The 23,846-nt window shown below is 34.3% G+C and overlaps 2 protein-coding genes across 2 annotated transcripts; one reads left to right on the forward strand and one right to left on the reverse strand.

Annotated features, from left to right (window-relative positions):
• Positions 1 to 253: 253 nt before the first annotated feature.
• On the reverse strand, positions 254 to 14,373 carry LOC110623908 (protein transport protein SEC31 homolog B). Its single transcript, XM_021768930.2, has 22 exons — positions 13,795 to 14,373; positions 10,582 to 10,636; positions 10,354 to 10,476; positions 8,898 to 8,994; positions 8,773 to 8,809; positions 8,549 to 8,654; positions 8,419 to 8,476; positions 7,959 to 8,056; positions 7,682 to 7,801; positions 7,318 to 7,360; positions 5,894 to 6,003; positions 5,672 to 5,799; positions 4,991 to 5,549; positions 4,738 to 4,830; positions 4,076 to 4,261; positions 3,777 to 3,990; positions 2,981 to 3,090; positions 2,675 to 2,860; positions 2,153 to 2,278; positions 1,779 to 2,064; positions 919 to 1,157; positions 254 to 847 (listed from the first exon to the last, which is right to left on the reverse strand). The coding sequence occupies exons 1-22, from the start codon at positions 14,109 to 14,111 to the stop codon at positions 746 to 748; spliced, it is 3,393 nt and encodes a 1,130-aa protein (XP_021624622.1). The 5' UTR covers positions 14,112 to 14,373; the 3' UTR covers positions 254 to 745.
• Positions 14,374 to 17,179: 2,806 nt separating this feature from the next.
• On the forward strand, positions 17,180 to 21,983 carry LOC110625120 (EEF1A lysine methyltransferase 4). The gene is made up of 8 exons (XM_021770662.2): positions 17,180 to 17,627; positions 18,285 to 18,398; positions 18,502 to 18,570; positions 18,707 to 18,726; positions 18,841 to 18,893; positions 19,042 to 19,072; positions 19,195 to 19,276; positions 21,544 to 21,983. The coding sequence occupies exons 1-8, from the start codon at positions 17,444 to 17,446 to the stop codon at positions 21,729 to 21,731; spliced, it is 741 nt and encodes a 246-aa protein (XP_021626354.1). The 5' UTR covers positions 17,180 to 17,443; the 3' UTR covers positions 21,732 to 21,983.
• The last annotated feature ends 1,863 nt before the right edge of the window (positions 21,984 to 23,846 follow it).

The raw sequence follows: 23,846 nt of genomic DNA on the forward strand, positions 1-23,846 counted from the left end.
TGAAAACGTTTCCAATTCAGCCCATACTTAAGCAAAAAATTTTGAGCCAATTCAGATTGAATTGAACCGAATCATATCACCGATTTCAATCTGATCTAGTTGAAAATTAAAGTGACGAAACCATTAACTCGCCCTCAACTTGGTTTCAATCTAGTTGAGACCTGTAAAAGTATTAACTAATGCCTGTCGAGATTTTAACCCAACCAATTCTAGTCCAGTTCTTGAGGTCAATTCCACAAGTAGGAGAGGAGTGTGGAACCGTTGAAGGTCCGAAACACTTGAAAGATCAATAATGTTATTAGAAATTTTTGATATTAGTGACAAAAATCTCATGGGCAATACAACTGATGACCATGCTGAAAACAATCAAGGGTGACAGCAGTAGAATCTTAATGCCATTGAACATCGCACCAAAAATGAATCTGTAAAACATTGGTGGTTGGCTAAAAACAAAACTCTATTTTCTGAAAACTATAAAATATCAAGGTGGCAAAAAAGAGGCAACAAGTTTCTTTAATGTACTGAAAACTATTCTCGCTAACTGCTTGCAGAAGCGATTTGCTGCTGTTGAGATTTTTTGCAGGCGAGATGTAAGCCTATGATCCAAAACCCTGTAATTGCAGTCTAGAAAAAGCTGTCCTTGTGTACACAGAAGAAAGAAACAATCAGCTCTGAAGGAGCATTACCACACCCGTGAAATGGAAAATGCAAGCGGAGATCGCCATATTTTAGATAATTTTGTGGTTTAACTTGATCTAACACCCGCACCCTGCCTTGTCTTTATCATTCGTTTGAGTGTTGCAAGCCAGAAGTTGCACTCGTCCCACTCGCTTGTAGTAAGCAGCACCTGGTCCATGCACAGAATAGAATTAGAAATAGTTAAGAGCCTATACATATTTCAGTTTCATATATGCATACCTGGATTTGAAGGGCTGTGCTAAAATCATTTTTATCTAGTGCCTGACACAGCTGAACAAGCTTATCAGAAGCATTTTTTGATATATCTCCACTGTTGAGCTTCGCAAACAAGGCACCAATTTTCCTTGAATTGTCTTCTATTTCACGTTTTCTAGCTGGATTTGCACGTGAACCTCCTAAAGCTTCTGATGTCTCTTTGAAAAGCCTCGTTAATGTTGCAATGACAGGTTTATGATGAGCTGCAGCAAATTATGCCAAAGCAACTTGTCAGAAACATTACATAAAAACACACAGCTACTACTACAAACATCATAAAGAATGAAATCCCCAATTATTTATCTAGCATAAATCAATATTACCCGCATGTACATTTCCACAGTGACACTGTTTTTCCAAAATCAAACTTTGTAGTTCAGCAGACTAGCTATCCCTTAGAAGGTATTACGGATGTTTTACCAGCCAGTCATTCACATTGCAAAATATATCGACAAATTCTAGATAAAGTATCAATACATTGTATCTTGAAGCGTCCAAGCAACTCTCAAACAATGTAAACAACATACCCACAATTCTTTACTTCAATTATTTGCCCAAATAGTCAGCATCAATTGTGTCCAAATTACAGAACCCATAGAGCAATCAATTACTAAAAAGCATAAACAGCACACACAGAATAAATACCATCAATCATCAAACTGGAATTCTAATACCATTAGAGTAATGCTCTGTCTCCGTATAACAAGCAACTCTTTTTCTAAACTAGAAATAGAATCAAAGTAAGATATGAAGAAATGTTGCGTTAAAAAAAAATCCATTATGGACAATACAAATTTTAATCAACCGAAGAATTCTCTCAATACCTGGTACATTTGAAGTATCAACTGTCTGTATTGTAGGTGGCGGAGCAGCAGGTGCAACAGCTGGTTGCACTGGTGCAGACTGAGTAGGGCTGGGAGGTTGCGATGAACTCATTCCAGGTCTTTGAACAAATCCTGAATTTGTTACGGGCCTGAATCCCATGGGTGTTGAAGTGGGGGCCACAACCTGTGGTATTTTATGGCCAGGCACAGGACCCACTTGAGAGGTAACAGGACCTTGTGAACCAGCTGGAGGCTGTGCAGGATGGTATGTAGCATTAGCAGTCCCCTGAAAGAAGCACACAAAATTCAGTACATCAATCAAGAAACTCAAATCAAAAAATTAAAATTTTTTGATTTTCCACAGAAGTGCTTACAGGATATAACTGGGAACCCAGGGTTGGTTGCTGGTACTGCTCTGCATTTCTCAGAATAGGAACATTTGATGGAACAAAAGTCCTCACTGCTTGTTGAGTTGCCACTTGAGGCGGAGCAAAATTTGCCTACAAGGAGAAAAAGAAGTAATCAGCCATATAATCATATTACTATAATAAACAGTATTCAACAACAGTGGTCTGAAGTACTCCAAAGTAATATGGTAATTATTTCAATTAAAAAAAAACAGAGATCAAGTAGAACTCATGATTGGATAGAGATGCTCTACATCAACATGTAAACTAGCTCTTCCTGAGCAGCAAAATTTGATTTGGTTCACCAAGATTATTTACCGCAAAAGGTGTGAACGAAAAACGGGATACTATGCATTAAAAGATATATATGGATAGTCCACTTTCCTTCAAACTGAGAAATAGACAAAAAAAAAAAACTGCACATCTTACATAAAATTGCGCTGCCAATTAGCTATTTTGCATCAAAATGAACATAATAAAACAAAATACCTGAGGTGCCTGAGATGGAATGAACATTCCAGGCTGTGAGGCAGACGGATAAGCTGGAGCCTGTGGTGCAGGCTGATATGGAGTAGGAGCACCATATCCTCTTCCATAAGGACCAAGAGTTTGTTGATAATTTTCACTGTATGGGCTGCCAGGAACACTTTGATGCACTTGTGACGGTGCATTTTCCTAAGCAAAAATGACAAAGTTAAAGCAATAATTGTCAGTCACAATAAGCATCACTGTAATTCCATTATAAGAAGAAATAAAATCTGTGTAGGAGACAAAACAAAATGCCAGAGAACCCACCGGATAATAGTGTTGAGTGGCATCAGTCATGCCAAAACTGTGTTGTTCTCCATATGTTAACCCACCTTGTTGTTGGGAGTTCTGAAAAGCTGTAGTCTGGGCATCTTTATCTGTAATTAATCAAATTATTAACCGACATCATTTCAGTGCAATTTAGAAGGTAACTAATGTTGGGCCACAGAATAGCTCTCGGCGTTGTTAATGTCAGATCATGTAGAAAATCCATCACAGAATTCAACAGAAATCTACTAAAAGCTAAAAGTGAAACTTTAGTTGGTAATCGGAAGACGTTCATGGCACAGAAAGAAACCGACCCAAATGACGGAGGAAACATCCTGAATAACAATGATATTTACTGATTAATAGAATTTCTACTACTGTAGAGACAAACGAGAAGGGTTGCTATGGAGGACAGAGAGAGAGGGAGTTCATAGTTCAATTGGTCAAAGCACCATTTTGTCAAGATGGAAGCTGCGGGTTCAAGTATTGAGAGTCCTGATGGATCAAAATCCAATAATCTAATAAAAAGAATACTTTGACTCATCTCTTCCCTTTCTACAAAGGGGGTGCAAATAGCACAATTTCATTTCTGAGGGAATTCTTACTATTCTTATTCTTATTATTCTAAGTTCTTATTTATATTGTTTATTTCCTTTTTCATTTCTGATCAAAGTCAATAACAATCTGGAAATTTTCATTTTTGTTCAATTAGTACTGAGTTTGCTATCAAGTACAGAGAGAGGAAGAAAGAACCTGTACAAGGACAGTAAAGTTTAATCATGATATGAAACTATACCAGGTTCCGTGGAGAGAGCAATACGATCTCGTAAGATTATAAGTTCGGGAGACAATTCGTCAGACCCCAAAAGTTTGAGGTACTCCATTGCTGTAGTCAAAAGCCCCTGACTGGCTAAAATTTCAGCATATTTCTCAACAAGCTTGCACAAGGATGCACTAAATCGCTTCTGACCACTTGCCAGCGCAAGGACAATAGTCTTCTCCATCAAATCCTACAACAGCAGAATATTTGCAAGCTTCAAAAGAGAAGACAAAAACTACCTGAAGCAGACAATCATCTAATTGCTGTAAACTTACCTGGAGGAGTTCAACATACGATTTCCCTTCGCGTTCAGTTATCAGGTTCCTTGACCAAATTTCAACAGTTTTATCTATATTTCCAGCACATATAAAACAGAGAGTTGCTGCTAAAGTATTGCCAGCAGCCAGCAGCTTGGCTGCAAGTGAATTGCATAGCAGACTCCATTCCTCATTCTGAGCGAACTGATTATCCATTATGATGAAAACATCACTTACACAGTACAAATGATATGTTGCAGATTTAGTTTAAGGAAAAAAGAAACTTTATTTCCCATTTCCCCCTTTATGGGAGTCGCATGAGACTTATATGACTATTAACTGCAGCAAGATTAAAATCGTCACATCCATTAAGCAAACTCCGAAACATATCCAAACTATTGCAAAGCTCTTAACCTTTCCTAGCAATTATTTCCCATAAAAGAATATCCACAAGAAAAAAAATTGTTTACATCAAAAGCGAAATCTGAAAATATCTCAAATAATTCTTACAACCAAATGCATTATACAGGCTATGTCATGTGTGCTCATTTCCTTCTATTGAACTACCAGCAAAGAACATTGGACAAAATGGAATACAAGGAAAAAAAATGGAGCAAGTGAAAGAATAATATACATGTCTATGACTAAGTGAAAGATAACATAGGAGTCAGATAACTTACTGTACACAGAAGAGCAAGGGTTTCTTTCCAGTATTTCAGGGGCCTGGTGTTTACAAGACTCATAAGATCATTGTTCACCATTGCAGATACAATCTGAAAGCAGAAAATGTAGACTGTTAAATGAAATCCTCTTGAATGATTCATAAAATAGAATAATACCATCCCTGGTAACTAGATACATAAATGCATTTACATAATTTCAATAGCCTGGCTCTTTATTTCCAAATAATGTAATACATAAAGCTTAAGCTACCTTCAAATAAGGTGAACGGTTCATTTTAAGGTATTGATCACGAGTATTCTCCCACAAGGAACTGCCACCAACATGAGCAATAACTAAAGCATCAGCAATTTTATTTGCAGATATGCACTGTGCAACAGCACCCTTATAGTCCCCAACAACCAAAGCACTCTGAATACTATCATCAAATGATGGATCAGCACTCTCCTCTAGTCCATCTGGTTCTTGTGTTATTTCTTCTGCATGAGGAGCAGAATGTCCAGGGCCAATGTTATTGCTATTAGTAAATTTAGGCGTATCAGCTTTGGGGCTAGGGAGATTATTAAAGAAATCTTCCCCATCATCTGCAGAGAAAACAGTGGCCTCTTTAACACTCTCATATCCCACTTTATCTGTTGTTGTATCATCAAGTTGAACAGAATCTATTTGTTGGGAGATATCATTCTGCACATCATCTTTCTCTTCAACAGGTACACTGAAACCAAGGTGGGTAAGCATCTTTGTCCTTGCTGTCCCATCTTCTTCAAACATAACCTTCAAGAAGCCCCAGGTTTCACGTTCATCCTCAGATCTGTTAAGATAATTGACCAGATAGAGGAGGTGCAATAGGTCAATTTTCTGGAAAAAGCAGAAGAAAACTATTTCACTTAATAAAAAAGGGGAGAAAACCAAATCTCAGAAAAGAAGACATACTCAGACTCTTGAGACTTTTTCTCGCATAATGCCTTTAGTGACGACTTCTCCCCATTTTGTATGGCAGCATCAAATTCAGATGAACGACTCACTAAACTGTGCTCCGTAACTAAGTTATGCAGAAGGACCTGCAATAAAGGACCAGTGGATGTAACCATTAACCAACTAAAAGAATAGAAATCCAGGAAGAAAACAAAGCATAAACCTCAAAATAAAACACACCTCTGAAGCACTTGCAGGAGGTGACCTAGGGTGAAATGCAACAAGCTTCCCCCCAAAGCCAAAAGACACCCCAGCTGGACGTTTATACCATTTGGGGGCTCTTAGTGTGACTGCACAAAAGGAACATCTAAAAGTTATATCTCAAGATAGATGAAATAACTGCCAGTATTACAAAATAACATAATAAAAAAATATTTTAATAATAAAAAGAGGACAAAAAACAATCTGCTTATGCATGTCAAAGTAGGAATAAGACAGGTAATTTCACTTGGTTCCTGTCTAGGAAAGAACCTATTTAAAACATAATATTTTTAGGCAGGACAATTATTCCGAAAAACAGATTTCCCATTCTTCCTTTCACCTCTGGCAAAATACAGCTGTAAGAGTTACTGCAAAGTTTCAAACCCCTCATTTAAAATAAGGACAAGCTTTCCAACTTGAACTAGCAATGATACTAGTCCATTAGGCATCAATTTTATAATCACTTGAAAATTAATTAATCTTTTCCAAGAGATATCTATCATGAAGAAAGAAGTTGGGAACTAAAGCTCCATTTGTTCAGCAGACTAACTGCTGTGAGTACAGAAAACTTTTTCAGAAGAACTGCACTATATTCTTCCATTTGATTACTTAAAAAAATCCAGTGATTATTTTATGGAATTCTTCAACTCAAAAAAAATATCATTCATGTTCCACCAAGATGATCATACCTTCCATGAAGATGATCGATCACAGAAATTTTGGATCAATAAGAACTATGTATTTTTCTATTTAGTTAATTTCCTGATAAATGAGAATGGTACACCATAAAGATAGATTATGGTGGGTGCCAACGACTGGCAGCAGCTAATGGGTGCTAGTTACAACTGGTGGCTAGTGTGTTCCTGAATGTGTGTATTTTTTTATGGTTTCCTACGTTTTTGTTCATTTATAGAAAAGTAACTTAATTCCCTCTGACCAGATAAAGGTATTTCCCTGCTTATCAAACTTTGTTATTTATGGAGAACATCTTCCATGAAACAAACAAAAGCCAAAATAAAATTGTCCTCGAAGAATGAAAGTAAGACAATTAGCAAAACAAGAATGCTATCAGTTTCCCTTAGTGCTAGCTTGGTCAAAGCTTGGGCTCAATCTTAGAACTGAAAGCTAAATATTACATTCTGACCAACAAACACCAAATAATCTATGTAAATATCAAAATTATTAGATACTTGGGAACAAGAAACTACACTTATAATAAGACCAAAAAAGCACTTGTTTTATTTGGCGCAAACAAACCATTATAGCCAAAAGCTGATTATATATCATTTAAATTGAAGCAAAGCAAAATATAGCAAACTGACGAATCACAAGTTGATGCCTCAAGTAACTTATAATGGAAAAATAAAATATATCCACAATGCTTCCAGACTAAACAACATTACCTGCTCCAAAATCATTCTCACCAGTGCTGTATTGACTGCAACCCTGAAGAGTAAGATCAGTAAAAGTATTAGTAAAAAGTTTGGAAATCGGATTAGAATATTGACCAGGCTAAGGTAGAAAAATTAAAAGCAAAACTGTAAGCAAGTTGCATGATTGTATCAGCTTTCAACGCACATTCGATTCCAAGCTAATACTTTATCTTTTTAAAATAAAAGATATTCCAACAAACTATTTCATTATCAATTTATCATACTAATTCTCTTCGGCCAACTATGGAACAGTTTCTGCCAATCATGTATGTTTGGTTGTAAGTAGTTATAAACTAGCTGATGATTAAAAGGCGACAAATAAACAAATATGTACCTCAATGTTGTAAATACCAATCTTTCCATCAAAAGATGAAGCTGTGATTACTCCAGGTATCTTTGGATACCAGTGTACATCAAAGTTCCAGTTGGCACCAGCAGGCAATTCACGGACAATCTATGCCAATTTTGAAAAGAATATGCATAAAAGAATAATAACACAAACAAACACTCGACAATAACAGAAGAATGGGAAAAAAAAACCAATATATGCAAGTCAACTAAAAGACCACATGACTGCCAAAAGCAATGCAAATATCAAATATGTACCATACCTCTCCGGTTATAATATTCCAGCAAATAGTTCGATTATCTTTAGCACAAGTAAGCAAATAGGAACTGTCACTTGGACACCATGACATAGCGATTACACCTGTTTCAAGAAATTAGTCAAAAGTAGGAAGCCAACAATCATAGCCATCCAATCAATCCTTATTATGATAAATGGTTTTCAAATTAGCATAAAAAATTAGATAAACACCATAACCAAGAATTAGGATAAAATGGACAAAAAAATAGATATGGAGCATGAAAGCCAGAATGTTTTATTACACATCCCAAATGACATAACAATCAAAGCCATTAAACAAATGCAGGACACATAATAATGTAGAAACCAAGGGTTAATCCAGTAAGTGTTTGCCATGTAAAATGCAGTGTGAAATGCAAGCTGAAACTTAAGGACAAAAAAAAACATAAATAAAATAAGAAATAATAGATCAAACTGTAACATACCTTTAGTGTGGCCCACAAACTCTTTCACAGGTGTCATTGTATTCCGCATATCCCAAAGCTGTTTGCAAAGAGTTTTATGAATTAGAATATCTTTTGCATAAAGTAATTCCATCAGATGCTAAGTCTTTACCCGCAAAGCAGGAGAACTGTCATCATCAGACGCAATAATAAGCTGAGTAGCAACATCAGGATGCCATTGTAAAACAGAACACCTCCTTCTAACTGAATCTTCAACACTGTTAAATTACAGAGATAACATCAACTTGTAATGGAATACAAACAAATTATATTATTGGACAGTGTCATGATGAGTTGACTAAAAAAATCAGTGAAATGTAGTGGCAAGCAACTTACGATATCACTGGTTTCTGCTTCTTTAGGTCCCAAACAACTGCAAAATTCATGAAATTTTCAGTGCTCTAATGGAAAATAATATAATGAAATAATCAATGATGTATAAGCCAACTTCACTTCCTCACCAGTTATTCCATTGAGGGAAGTGGATGCCAATATATGTTGAACCTTGCTATTCCAAGAAACATAAGAAATTTCACCTTGTGCAGCAGAACCACTACCCTGCAAAAGATATACAAGATTTAGAGTCTAAAATAACAAATTTATCAACTAGCGGAACCTCAACAGTGCAAGACAAGAGAATAGACTCTTGCAGATAAAAGGAGAGAGAGCAGAAAAAGAGGGGGGAAAGGGGATAAAAAGAAAAATAAACAGAAATTGGGCACTGACTCTCAAAATGAGTTATAAAACGAGGCATATGCAAACCCAGTATGATAACAAAATTTGTATTAACTTGTACCACTGTTGCAGCAACAATTCCTGTCGTATGTCCACCACAATTTCACAGACCCTTCTACCCATGCTCCACCACATCAAGAATAAGTCTCAAGCTAAACTAGGTGTTACCCAGATCCATTTAAGATGAGACAAAACCCACTACTCCTATAGCAACTGCGCAATGCACAAAGGATAATGTAGAGCTTCAACAATGAGCATGCAACAGCCACACAAGATTTAACACCACCACCATAGAAATGCTTAAGTATCAATCCAAAGGATTTGCACTAGCATTATCAACTATGGCCACACAACATCCAAGAAATTTTCTTCCCCAAACCCAGCATTTTTCTCCAAGAGATATCCTCTATCATGAGCTTCCATTAAGCAGTTCAACAGGAACTTATTTGCAATCATGCTCCATAACATGAAAGTTAAAGATATAATATTAGTTCATATTTGTGAAATCACCCACCAACAGTCCAGCAACAAATTACAGATGAACATGAAACACTTTAAGGTAAGTTTGGCCAAGATCCCGAGAATATAGCATCATGAATTTCGATAAATATCATTTGTACTATGAAGCTGTTTGCTTCTCCAATTTTGAATAGCATTGTCTAAGCCCAAAGTAAACTCCCACTAGCAAACAACTTTACCTACTATTCTGTCCCCTCTAATGATTTAAAAACCAGAAAATGGCCCTTTCAGCCTAAAGTTGCCCACAAGCAATTTCTTCAATGTCATACCCAAACCAATCTCAGATACTTCACAACTAAGTTCACAGTGCTTTCCATATTTCACAAAACAATGACAACCACAACAACCCCCCCCCCCCCGAAAAAAGTATAAAATAACAATAATAAAATATATATTAAACACCCAGCCAATATACGAAAGTGGAGTTGATGGGTAAAATGTCCAATCCATGATACCTATCCTTCAAGAAACAAAAGACACTTATTGGAAGCTTTTTTTTTTAAAAAAAAAAAAAAGAATAACAAAACTTGTTTGAAACAACTTACACTTATATAGCTATGAAGTTAACATCACAAAGTGTTTCTTTTTCACCAGTAAGAGCTGGATTCAAGAAGTATCATGGTGAAACAAACTTTGAATTTATTAAAAGCTCACTCAGAGTACCTTTAAAGGAGGGAAATGAGAAGGTTCAGAAGGTGCAGCCAAATCCCAAATGAAAATTTCACCATCATCAGCACCAGATGCAAGTAGGTTAGGGGTAAAAGAGTTAAATTCAAGACCACGAACCTGGAATAGAGAGAAAAAGAGCAGGTGAGCCAAGCAATCATGTACCTAAGATATGATAGAGCCAACCAGGCAACCACTAACAAGACATTGCAATAAGCAACTTACAGGCCCTTTATGATTTGATAGATGTCCAACAAGAGCACTTTCACTTGTCTCCGGGCTGGGGAAAAATTATAAATACACAAGATTAGGACTTGATAAAGAAAAGGAACAAACATCCATATTTTCATTTTCGAAATTAGGAAAAAAAAAATGAAGACGATATTAAGTCTTTACATTTTTCAATAGCTTGAGGAACCAAAGAACTTTAAAGCCAAAAAAAATGAACGCTCAAGAAAAGTGAAGGCATCATTGCCAATGCTATATCTGAGTTGAATGCTCTATTGCCTTAGTTCAGCAAACACACAAATACAAACACCAAGCAAAATTTGAGAAACAACAAACTGCACTCTTTAAGCTGTGACATCGAAAATTAAACAAAAAAAAGTATACAAGTAACAAGTACCACTACCATTCATGAAGAAAAGAGCATCCTCTTCTTAATTTCTAACAGATTAACCTAGAACCTAGATGCATTTGCACATGATACTACGCAAGAGTGTATATGCATTTTTCTGAATAGTATGGGTAAGGCCATTACTAAAATTACTTACCGACAACAACTGCTATTTAGAGTTAAGCAATGATAATGGCCTTCACTCAATGATGAAGTGATAGTTATTAAAGGCATGCCTCAGGCTCAAGGAAGGCTCACTAGGCTCCAACCCTAATGCCATAAGTGCCTAGATGTATGCCTTATTCCAAGCCCAAATCTCTAGGAAAGCGCATCTTAAAATTCACCTTCCACAGGTACTTTCATTAATAATAATGATCATAAAGAACTATATAACTTGAAATTGGCCAATGTACTAGAATCCAATATTGATGACTAAGAAGTTTTTGGATTTAGTATCGCCAGTGAATAGTGATAACAAGTCACTTTCATATCTCTCCTCATACGTTGTTTTTTATATTATCTTTCTCAACTGCTTTTTGTACCCCTTTATTTCTAGTTTATTTGAAATATCCTCTTTAAACAACATTGAAAATGCTACATAAGTAATGTACTACTGTATTGTGATATTGCTGTATTGCTGCTTTTTTTGCAAAAAACACATTAACATACCATTTAAGTTTAAAGAAAATAAGAGTTATTTGGGTCCTTTGCTTCTTGGTTATCTAAATTTGCTTTTTTACTAAATTTTATCTTTTGCGCCTTGCTCATTCAGACAAGCGCCTAGGACCAAGGATCCCTTTGCACATAAGTGCCCCTTGAACCTTTAATAACTATGGGTAATGTTTTCTTCATTTCTTTCATTTTCTACATGTTCCAGTCTTCCACACATACTGTTTTTGTCACATTCTCTTAAATTTAACTTAAGTTTTTCCTTCTTTCCATAGTCTCTCCCTTTAAGCTTAGATCATCTAAATATCTCTACTCTCCACAGCTAACTCTTACAAAAGGAGAGTTATTTTCTCTTTCTATTTTCTTTTTGCTATTTATTTTCAAATGTATCCTAGTTGAATATCTTTTACTTATTATAATTTATATAGTTATTTATCTATATAATGTCTTTAATAATGTATTCATGCTTATAATTGTGTATCTTAGTTCTACCCTATCAACCTATATCTACTCATTTTATATACTTAGCAAATTTTTCGAAAAAAACTTGTGTAATTCCTGGCCATTATTGTTACATCATAGCTATTACAAACTTGTTTTCCTTTCTGCAACTGCAATTAAAAACCATGCTCAAGACAATCAAGTTTATTTGGAGAAAGAGAAGCAACTTTCATTCAGCACTACAGAGTACAGAACCAAATCAACTTGTAACATTCACATTTTGAGATACATAGCATGTGATTGTTACCTTATTAATATAGACAATATTATTCAATGGTTAAAAGCAAATTGTAAAAAATGAAAGGATATGAGCAAAACCGACAAATACAGAGAGAACCATAAAGAATCCCATGGGCATCTAAAGCACGTGCCAAGGGGCCCCTAAAAGCATGTGCCCAAGTACCTCGGTAAATGCCTAAGCACCACCAAGCTGTATGACCCAGGACTTGAATATGCTTGGAATCTATGACAATGTTTATCCAAATCACATAAAGAAAGACAATATTATGTCTAGGAAAAGCCTCAAATCATTTAAAACTATAATTTGCAATGCCCATTTTCCACCTATCTAGCAACTCATTAAGCATCTAACCTCCGAAATCTCCTCATTCCTTAATCCTCAATTCCAAATTGACACAATACTAAAGACAGAAAATCCAACCAAAAGTAAAATCAATTGAAAAGAAAGAAAACAGAGGATAAAAAAATGAAAGGTTAAGAACTCTATCAACAATATCAAAGCTGACAAAATCACCATCTGAATGGCTATGCATGGACTACATAAGAACTTTGTTCACAATTTAACAAACTATCTAAACTCCATGCGCAACTTCTAAATTTTTTCCAATGGATCATCCAGATATGTGAACAGGCCTCAAATAGAGTTGAATAGCCAAAAAGAATTCATATAACCACCCTAACTAGCTTGGGATTAAGGCATAACTGTTAAGTTCTTGTCTTTGGTCATGATCATCTAGATATTATTTTCCAATTAACAGTTAGATTCTGGATAGAGAACCAAATAAAATCAAATCAAATTTATGAAAACAAAACGGATGCTTATCCAAATTGAACAACACCATAGTGCAATTTCATGTGATTGGCATTTCCCCCGCTATGTGACCATTATGTAAATTAGGATGGAACTCAGTATTCTTTCTCCTTCCCCTCAATTCAGAAAACATGAAAAGAAACCTGAACTCAAACTCTAGAAGCAGCTAAATTTGCAATTACATAGAATGGAGACAACCGCTTTTCATAGACGGTAAAAAGCCTGAATTACTTGCATTTTCAATTCCACATGCTCAACATTCAAATTTGACAGCCTACTAGTTGGGAATCAAATCATTCCAATTTGTAGAGTCTCGAGGCATCAAAACTCGTATTTCAAATTGAGACATAGTAAACCTGAGATGCCACCTTCAAATTCTCCAATTCAATACAGTTAAGTGTGACAAAAAACTTAATACTAACTTGGTAATTTAATTGGAACCAGATCTCCGAGTAATCCCAAAACAACCATCAAATACGTAAAAACTTTCTCATTTACTGGCAATTTCAAGGCCAATTCAACTCAAACAGCAATTAAAAAGTAATCACATTCAAATCACGAAAATGACACACGTCCCAAGTAAAAGCTTGCTTCAAATTACCGGATCAGATTCAGAGGATTCCAAATATCGATACTGCCATCAACAAGCCCACCCGCAATGAGCCCAAGAGAATACTGGTCCGACCCGGATCCATTTTTCCCCCAAGCGAGACGGTTAAATCTCTCGGAGCTCTGAAACTCACCAACCAAAGGAAGATCACGATCATCTGATTGGAAATCAAGTTTGAATATCTCGAGACTAGCAGACGAGCTGAAAGACAGATCCACTGCTCCCGCCATCGTTCCCGCTGCCAAGTATGGTGCATCCGGCGCCAGCGCTATCGACGCCGATCTATTCACCGATTTTATACAAGCCATAGTGCGGACAAAAAAAAACTACTTCCCTATCAAAACTGTGTATAAACAGGGAGGAAACACCAATTCCAATAGATAAATGGAGAGAGAAAGTGGATCTGAGATTGTGAAGTTAGAGAATTGCAGAAATTAGAGATGAAATTAGGGTTTGATCTGGAAATTGTTGAGGGATTTTGGCACTCTCGCTCTCTGCTCTCCCTCTTTATCTATCACTCTCTATCGCTAGCTCTGTTTCTGTGTATGAAATAATTAATAAGTGAAATTTTCTCCTTTTTATTTTTGCGTTTTTGGAGGTTTAAGTTTCCGAGTTGCAGCTCTAGCTCAGAACGATGTGGGCTATTATTCTCTGCGGACACTAACAGTGTTTCTCAATCTTCCAATTAGTTGTACGTTGGAATAATTTTTTCATGAAGGGTAAAAGTGTCAGTTTTGTACTCGTTGTGACAGCACGTTGAGTGGAAGTTACGGAGCTGTAGTTATAGAGAATCAGGTTGTAGAAAGACTCCTTTACTCGTCATATTTCCAACAGGATATTGACAAGTTTATAGGATAAATTAAAATGGTAAATTATATTTTAATTTTTAAATTTTAATATAATTAATAAATTAATTTTTTTATTTTTAAAATTAAATATTTAAAATTTTTATATTTTTATTTCATTCAAATTGAAAGTTCATAATTTAATTTTATAACTGAATATTTAAATTAAAAGTTTTTTTGTTTTAAAATATATTAAAAAACTGAAAAAAAATATTTCATAAACACTCTTAATAGTTCTTGATTCCATCAATCCCTCCTAAAATCTATTGATGAATTTCAAAACTAAAGGAAGTACTAATTGAGCACTGCAGTCCTATTTCTAGCTCATGAACTTTTTACGGCCAATTTATTGCCATATTTATGGGATACTATAAGGTGATGCAAATCATGTATCTTCTGTACCATTAGATTTTCTTAGACACTGGAATGCAATAGGAGGGCAAAATAACCATTTGTACAAATTATTGGTATAGAAATCTGCTCCAATTTCTTTCATATCAATGTTAACACATCCAATTTCATGAGCTGCATCAACAAATCCCATGAATTTAAGTATTTTTGTCTCTTTTTTAGTATTGGCCTCTTTTGCCGTGTTTGAATTTGAATTTTGCTCGTATTGTTATTATTGATAGATTTGGAGTGACGAATTTTGGCAACGGTCTTATGGGTATTTTAGATTGAAATTATCATGGATCATCCTCTTATCCAACGGTTGTTAATAGAGTTTCATTCGAAATTCTTGATTATATGACTGTGCTCGCATTGGTGTGACAGATTTGATTTGAAGCATTGGTATTCAATTTGGTATGTTTTTTACTTTGGTTGCTTTCTTCTTGTCATGTTGGTTTGAAGCTCTAGATTTGCTTTTATGATATTGGTTTGCAGCTCTAGATTTGCTTTTGTAATGCTTGTTGACTTCTTCTTATGCTTGTTGGTCGGTGTGATCACTCATCGTTTCAAAAATCCATACATCTGGAGAGTGTGTTGCATTTTAATCGAATTTAGTGTATGGACTGATTTTGTTTTATGAGTTGAATTTCTATAAATTTATGGGTTGGATTTAATCTGCTGTTGGTCAAATGTAAACGAAACTTATTTTTTTTCAAATTTAAATGTAATTTATTTTTTAAACTATTTCAATGCAATATGTGTGCATGTTAAAAAAAAATTCAAGGGTTAAATTAAAATAGTAATTTATTTAATATTAAATTTATAAAATTTTTAATAATTAAGTATAAATTAATCATATTATAAAAAATTTGTATTTAAATAAATAAAAATTACACACATATATTACTACATACCCTTTAAATTTGGTTGACTGCATTCTAATTTTTTTTTGTAAATTAACAATCTTGTGCTTGAATAATTTTATTATTTATAAAATTATAGAATTCATTGAGAAAAATTTTAAATACAATTAACAATAAATTAAAATATTTTCAAATTCTTCTTAAAGTATTCAATGATGTTATTAATATGCATTTATTATTGTAATTTTTTTTTTTTTTGAAATAGGGATTGGGGGAGTCGAACCTTAGATCTTTCAAGGCTACAAGATGCACTTTCCACCAGACTAAGTCTTGGAGTGCATTATTGTAATTTTTATAAATTTAAATGTTTAATATATTATGATTATAATTAAATATTTAATGAACTAATTGAAATAGTATTAGAATGCAAATATATATTTGTTAAAAATTTAATTACAAGGTATTAGGAGTATGATTAATTAAATAATATAAATTTGTATGAAAATATAATCAATGAATATATTTTGACTTCAAAAAAAAAAATCAATGAATATATTTGTAATTATATAGCGAGATGACATTTTATTTTATTTTCTCCTATTTTCAAATAAAATAAAATAAAATAAAATATTATTTTTTATTCAAGTCCTCTTTTTAATTTTTCCATATATCCCTTCAAAACTAATACTTTGTTTTGGGAAGAGATCCAATAAAAAAAAAAGTTTTTTTAAAATATAGTTTACAAGAGAAGATTTTTTTTATGATTTTTAAACTTTTAATAATTTTTTATTATTTAAAATTTTTTTAAGGCATTTAATTCAATCTATTAATTTAGTGAGTTGAAATTTAATATTTCTTTTTTAAAAAATAAAATTTTTGAAGGTTTAGATGGAATTTTTTAAAATAATAGAAAGTATTTTAAAGCTTAAAAATCTAAATTTGCGTTTAGGGAATAATATTATTTTTTAAAATAAGCTTTTTAAAATTTTTAAAATTCACTGTCTCTCAAACATAGATTTAAATTATAAAAATATTTAAAAATAGAAATTTATTATTTAATTTTTATATAATGAAAAATTTATAGTTAATTTTTTAATTTTAAAAAACATATTAAAATATAACATTTTAAAAATATATTAAATATTAATTATTAATTTTTTTTATAAAATTTAATATTTAACGGATAAAATTAATTAATAAATTTTTAAAATATAAAAAACTTTTTAATGAATTTTTTATGTTTTCCGGATTACATAGTAAATTTATCTTGAAAAGACCAGCACCCGAATAATAGGGCAAGTGTCCAAACAAAGGGCTTTCCTCTTGAGAGACGACTGCTTCCACTTTTCTACACTCACCAAGCCGGAGGCCGAGAGCGGAGAGCCCCCACTTGGCCGCTTGGAAAACGGCCCTTACACCCACTGAGCCACCTCCACAACCACCATATTACCACCAGATCGTTAACCATCACAGGGAACACTCTTCAACCTATAAAACCAAACTCAGGAGCTAGCTACAGAGATAGAAGGAACGGAAGCCGAGATGTACAAGGACGTTTCCAGCTGCAGCACGTTCAACTATGGCGATGCTTTGTATTGGGATGCGCGCTATGTGAAGGAGGCTGCTAGCTTCGATTGGTACCAGCGTTATTCTTCCCTTCGTCCCTTTGTTCGTCGCTATGTTCCCACTTCCTCTCGCGTGCTTATGATTGGCTGTGGCAATGCTCGTAATTGTCTCATAACTCTCTGCCTGCTTTTGCTTTTGTAATTGTTTCTGCTATTATTTCCTTTTGTGCATTTGAATTTTGACTATGTAGCCCTCAGTTGAGTCGTATGCTTTCAATTTAGCTCTATATGGCTACTGGGTTAGGGTTTTCTATTTTCAGTTGGTGGCTATCTTAATCTCGAAGCTTTAAAATGTTTGTGCCTGCTTTAGCCTGCTTTAGAATTTGTGGAGATGAAAAAGTAATCCTGATAGAAAGAAATGCTTACTTGCGACTCTCAGCTGCTTTTGCTTAGAAATCTAATTGACATGCATTTGATTTGTAGTAGTAATCTCTAGGTTTACAAATGTAGAAGTGGGTACTCTTACATTGATGCACAGAGTGCTTTTTTGTTCTCGTATTAACTGGACTGCCTACTCGGTAGTACATTACATGTTGATTGATCTACAGTGTAGTGAAATTATTGTGAATACTTGATGAAGTTTATAATGGAACTCTGTTGGTTTTGTAATTTTCAGATTAACTAACTTACTATCATCTTGTGAAAGTGGTGCACTTTCTGTTGAAAGCTCTTCTGACCCATGCAATTGCAATGGATTTTTTCTATAAATTATTTGTCATTCGAAACTGTCTAATAGGGATTTCTTTTCTATATTGTAGTCATGTCAGAGGACATGGTAAAGGATGGATATGAAGATATAATGAACATTGACATTTCATCGGTGGCTATTGCAATGATGAAAAAGAAATATGAATATATCCCTCAGCTCAAATGTATCCTTGTAAGAGAACTGTTTCTCTTATAAAACTTAATTTTGCTTTTTTCTTAACTAACCACATCCGTATATTGTCAAGCCTCCTATATGATTAATTTTAGACATGCAAATGGACGTTAGAGACATGAGCTTCTTCCCAGAGGAGTCTTTTGATAGCATCATCGACAAGGGTATGGTCCCTCTTCCATTAGATGCTCTTTATAATGTAGCTGACTTTTCAATTAAGTTGGTCTGTTGTATGTTGACTTTGTTCTTGCTGCCTAAATTTGCTCCCATGGACTTCTGGCTCACTGGTCCTCGATTTAGGAACTCTTGATTCCTTGATGGTATGATGTGTTCTCAAATGCTATCATAGTTCCTTGTTGTCATCTTTGGCCTTTCCTAATTCATTTTATTAATATTGCTATTGTTAATATTATTTATTATGCTCATTTATTTAGTGCGGGAATGATGCTCAAATTAGTGCTGCACAAATGTTGAGGGAAGTGAGCAGGTTGTGTTCTGGTTATGCTTGCATTGAGGATTTGATTCTATATTCTTCTTATTCTACAGTATGATTGTGCATTCATGTGCCTGCTTGTGTTTAAGCTATTATTGCAATATTCCTCATTATCTATTTTCCCTTTCTGGTTGGCTTGCAGGCTTCTGAAACCTGGAGGAACTTATATGTTGGTAACCATGTACCCAAGGATAAAAGCTTTAATATTTTCTATTGACCCTTTGCTTCTAAAAGTTCCTAAAACAAAAAGTAATCTTTTTTTGTTTTAACTTATTTTTTTTTAATATAAATCCAGATAACCTATGGTGATCCTACAGCAAGGATGGTTCATTTAAGCCAGCCTGTGTACAATTGGAAAATTGTATTGTATGTAATACGTAAGTTCCCTCTTCCTTTGAGCTTTGCACAATTTTCTCTTTCTCTGTGTCCTAATTTCATGTTTCACAGACCTTTTCTTCTGGTTATTTACTTATAGTCATTGTTGATATGACCTATCTTTTATGCATAATGATGCTAGTTGTTGGGCTAGAATTATAAGTGCTTATATCTAATTTTTCCTTTCTCTTTTGTCTGTTAGGGCTCGATAAGTTTATATTTTGGTGGTTAAGCTAACAAATTGGCTAAACTTTTTTTGTCGAAAGATAAAACTCACGGTAAAACTCACAATAAAACTCATGCACAGGGACTGCAACCACGGGATCTAAGTCAAAACCATAGCAATTTTGATAAGGCTTCTTGGTGATATATAAGTCCACACACACTCATCCACAACCGACCTATGATACCAAATGGGGCACGCCCGCACTAAGGCCCATGCCACATCACACACGCATACCGGCTCTCTCCTTGGCTTATTGCCTTTTTTTACATGTCGAAAGATAAAACTCACACACATGGACCACAGCCACTGGATCTAACCCAAAACCATGACAATTTTGACAAGACTTCTTGATGGTAGATAAGTCCACACACTCATCCACAACAGATGGGGGATCCCGAAGGACCAATTGGCTAAATTTATGGGAGTAGTTAAGTAGGCTATCATAAAATTGAGACACTGACTCAAATAACTTTAAATGGGGCAAGGGGAGCGAAGAATCATTTTCCTTGTGTTAAAATCATAATGTGTGCTATTAATAGCTAGATTTACTAGGATGCATTTGATCATTATGCATATTGTCTTAAATTGTTGTTAAATATTAGAAAAAATGCCTTATGAAGCATTTGTTAGAGATTGTAGGCTTGATGTTTGCCTTAAATTGCCATTAAATATTAGAATCACAAAACAGTGGCAGATCTAGAAAAAAATAGTATGGGGTCAATATATAAAAAAATGCATTTAAAAAATAGAGTTTTCAAATTAGTTTTCAAGTTTAAAAAATAGGGTTTTTCAAATTAGTTTCAAGTATTAAGGGTTTAATGTTAAAAATTTAAGTAGAATAATTTTGAATCTATCATATTCAAGCAGGTCACAAGCAATTTATTTTAATGTTAATAAAAAAGATAGTTCAATAATTAAGTTTATGAGTGGGGACTTAAATAACGACACATGTACATAGAAGCATTTCAATTGAGAGGGGTCAATTGACCCCTCCTTCTGTAAGGTGGATCCGGCACTGCTCACTAAGCAGATGTTAGTGTTGAAATTTAGAATAATAGAAAAGGTAGGAGAAAACAAGAGAATGATTTATATGGTTCAACTCTTAAGAGTCTATGTCCATAGACACAAAATTTAATGGCTATATTTCATTCACTTGTGTGTTTTTCATGATACGTAATAAATATACAAATGTATAATTAAGCAATAAGCTTGAGATTTATCTTACATGGTTGCAGTAAACTTATCTTTTGGCTATTTTAGACCAATGAACTTTTATCATTTGATGCTTGGCTGCAATCAAATAGTCATGTGAATGCCTCTTTAGATTGTCATTGTCTACCTTATGCATTCACTTGCCTCGAGGCAAATTGGAGGTACAAGGCGTATCCAATGCGCTGCTTTTCTCAGTGGGACAGACAGAGATGAATGATATTGACATCTTGTTGCACTGAGGCTTCCAACACTGACTGAAGTCAGAACTTGGTTCCGACCTCACCGTCTACCCTGCCTATTCCCCCAGTGAATGATATGAAGTTAAAAACTTAATTGGTTGCATTTTTTTTTTCTCGTTTTCTGAATTTTAGGCATGTATTTATTCTGTTCTAGCTAGTGGGGAATTATCAAGAAAGCAAGTTTGTTTATATTGTTTTCCAGTTAGGATGAGATAGGTTTGTCTTGGAAATCAAGGGTGTTTCTTGCTGTTTGATTTTGTAGTTATGAAACTTTACTGCATAATCTGTTTGGAGTAGTGCATTAAAACATAATTATCCTAAATCCTAATATATTTCCGCTCCTAAGGTTACAATTCCAAAATGCTGCATATGCAGAGGACTCTGAGGATTTCAATTTTTGAATTGCAGTCTAGTCCAATACGCAAAATTGATGCATGTTTTGAGTTTTGAGTTATGAATTCTGGTCTTCATCTATGTTTCTGCCTTTGCCTTGTTATTGGCATGTTACAACCCTTTTAGAGCTTAACATTCTGAAATCAATTTTAAATTCTCTTTCTTTAAGTTCTTCTTTTCCTTTTCCATGCTCTTGCAGCCAGACCAGGATTTGAAAGGCGTGCAGGTAGTTCATCGGCACACTCATTCTTGGAACCTGTTCCTGTCACGGAGAAGGGCTTGCTTCCGGCAGATTTTGTATTAGAAGATCCAGATTGTCACTTTATATATGTGTGCACAAAGATGGTGAAACCACAAGGCTCCATACCATACCAACCTACCAATTGAAGGCTGATGTTTTATAGGATTAAGTTGACAATAAGGCACTGAGGTAGTATTTACCTTGCACAAGCTCTGTAAACTGTTTGTATGATGTTTTGCTGTTTGTACCTTTAGGACTAGTCATTGATGAGATTTTGGTATTTGTTACAAAAGAGGGATTCTTTTATTTTTATTTATGTGACATATCAGATTGGAATTTGGACATGGAGAGGGAAATGAATAAGAAGAATGAACCGTATAAGAGTTGAGTTGCTTAAATAAGACCTAAGCCATCTCTTGATTGATAGTAATTCCAGTTTATTGGCTTTGAGGGGAGATTGAAATTCCAGTAAGTGGTTTACAGAGGAGAGAATTTTGTGGATGCATTCTGTGCTCTTCACGTGAGTAGCTTCAATTAATTTGAGTATTTCTTTTGAGGTGGCACAAAGAAGCTGCATTGGGGCAAACTCTTTTTTTTTTTTTTTTTTATAAAAAAAATTGCTTCTTTTGAACTCTTTTCAGTGACTTTTATTTGTTTTTGGCAGAAATGGCAGATTGTATGATTGGAAGTGGTGCTAGGCAATAGTTTTCTGTCATATGTAAGCTTTGTTGACTAGCTAGAGTGTAGCACTCCTCTTTTTAGTTATTGCATTTGTTTGTTTTGCAGAAATAATAAAAAATTTCTACTTCTGCAGGCGTACTCAAATTATTTTTCAAAAAATTACTATTTAATCTGTATTTTCCATGAAAATTAACTAGTTAATACTTTGATTTTCAAAAATACATTTTATGTTTCGAAAAGTCAATTAAAAGATAATTGCTGTTAACTTGAAATGAAATATTATTATAGTTATTTAGAACTATGTAAATATTTTAATGTATTTTTCAATTAAGGATTAAATCAGCTTTTTTTTAGTTAATGGAAATTTTATTATTAAAGTCAATACAATAAAACCCATATAAAACCACACATATGTCAAGAAATTTCTGTATAAGGAAACTAAAACCAAAAAACTCCACAAAAACAGATTTAATAACATTGCAAGTATCATCCTTCTAATTAAACGGCAGGCAAGACATATATAGCAACCGTCTATAATTTAATACAAGATTCACACTAGCCAAGCACTCCAAAAATTAGAAAAAAATCATTCCAGCCAGCATCTTTGGTGATAGATCTAGTTCAATAAGCAGTAGCTTTTTTCCATATGCCAACCAACATCCAAAGCAATATCATTTAAGATATTAGCCAACCTCGTCTAGCCATCAACAGCCAATATCCCATTCCAGCACACAGATTCAAACAACAAAAAGTCTAGCCATCAACAGCCAATATTCCATTCCAGCATACAGATTCAAACAACAAAAAGTACTAAATATAGAGTTACAACCACTCTTTCCTGGTCTTTATATGAGAAGTCTCGTTACTCATCGATTTTAGTTTGACCAAAACAGTGATCTTTTGAATGACCCTATGAGCATCAGCCATATCTTGTTGAAAATCACATTGTTTTTTTTTTTTCAATCCAAATAAAGTATACAATAGCATAAAAAGTCAATTTTCTCATTGTCGCAAGCAACAACTTCCCTATTATTCTCTTACAGAACCAACTTCTCTTTTCCAGCATAATTTTCGCCTTTGAATAGCACATTTTTGCAAAATAGCAGCCCACTCTTGTCAAAAAGGGACAATAAAAAAATAAGTGCTCAACATTCTCCTTCCTGCAGTTAACATCATTCACCACACTCCACCTTATCAATCTTGTTTTAACCGCTAGTCTATTCATTAGCACCAACCAGACTATGAAGTTGTATCTAGGAATGTTATTTCTACCCCAAATCAGCTTCCACCATGTTACTTATAAGAAAGGGGTTCTCAACTCCTTCCAAATAAGAGCCCATTTAACTGTATCTTCCTATTCTCTATTAATTTTGTAGTCCTTTACTTCCTCTCAAGTTGCTTCAATGGTTTTATTTATAGGATCAAGTATCCTCCATAGTCCATCCCTCCATAGATCTTTTGCTTTTGCCTGCTTTTGGATATCTGCATCACTAATATTAGGGGAGGTATATTTATTTACTAAACTTTTACCATCCACCCATGGGTCAAACCAAAAGGATAGGTCACCTTCTAAGCCGTAA

The sequence above is a fragment of the Manihot esculenta genome, chromosome 10 (genome assembly GCF_001659605.2).
Source record: "Manihot esculenta cultivar AM560-2 chromosome 10, M.esculenta_v8, whole genome shotgun sequence".
Taxonomy (NCBI): domain Eukaryota; kingdom Viridiplantae; phylum Streptophyta; class Magnoliopsida; order Malpighiales; family Euphorbiaceae; genus Manihot; species Manihot esculenta.

Excerpts from the sequence above, each read along its gene's own strand:
- LOC110625120 (XM_021770662.2), top strand. The coding sequence starts at position 17,444 with ATGTACAAGGACGTTTCCAGCTGCAGCACGTTCAACTATGGCGATGCT. Across the intron at positions 18,399-18,501 it reads ATATATCCCTCAGCTCAAAT|ACATGCAAATGGACGTTAGA; the intron begins GTATCCTTGTAA and ends GATTAATTTTAG. Across the intron at positions 19,073-19,194 it reads CTGGAGGAACTTATATGTTG|ATAACCTATGGTGATCCTAC; the intron begins GTAACCATGTAC and ends ATATAAATCCAG.
- LOC110623908 (XM_021768930.2), bottom strand. The coding sequence starts at position 14,111 with ATGGCTTGTATAAAATCGGTGAATAGATCGGCGTCGATAGCGCTGGCG. Across the intron at positions 10,637-13,794 it reads AATCCTCTGAATCTGATCCG|CCCGGAGACAAGTGAAAGTG; the intron begins GTAATTTGAAGC and ends ATTTTTCCCCAG. Across the intron at positions 8,655-8,772 it reads AAGCAGAAACCAGTGATATC|TGTTGAAGATTCAGTTAGAA; the intron begins GTAAGTTGCTTG and ends GTAATTTAACAG.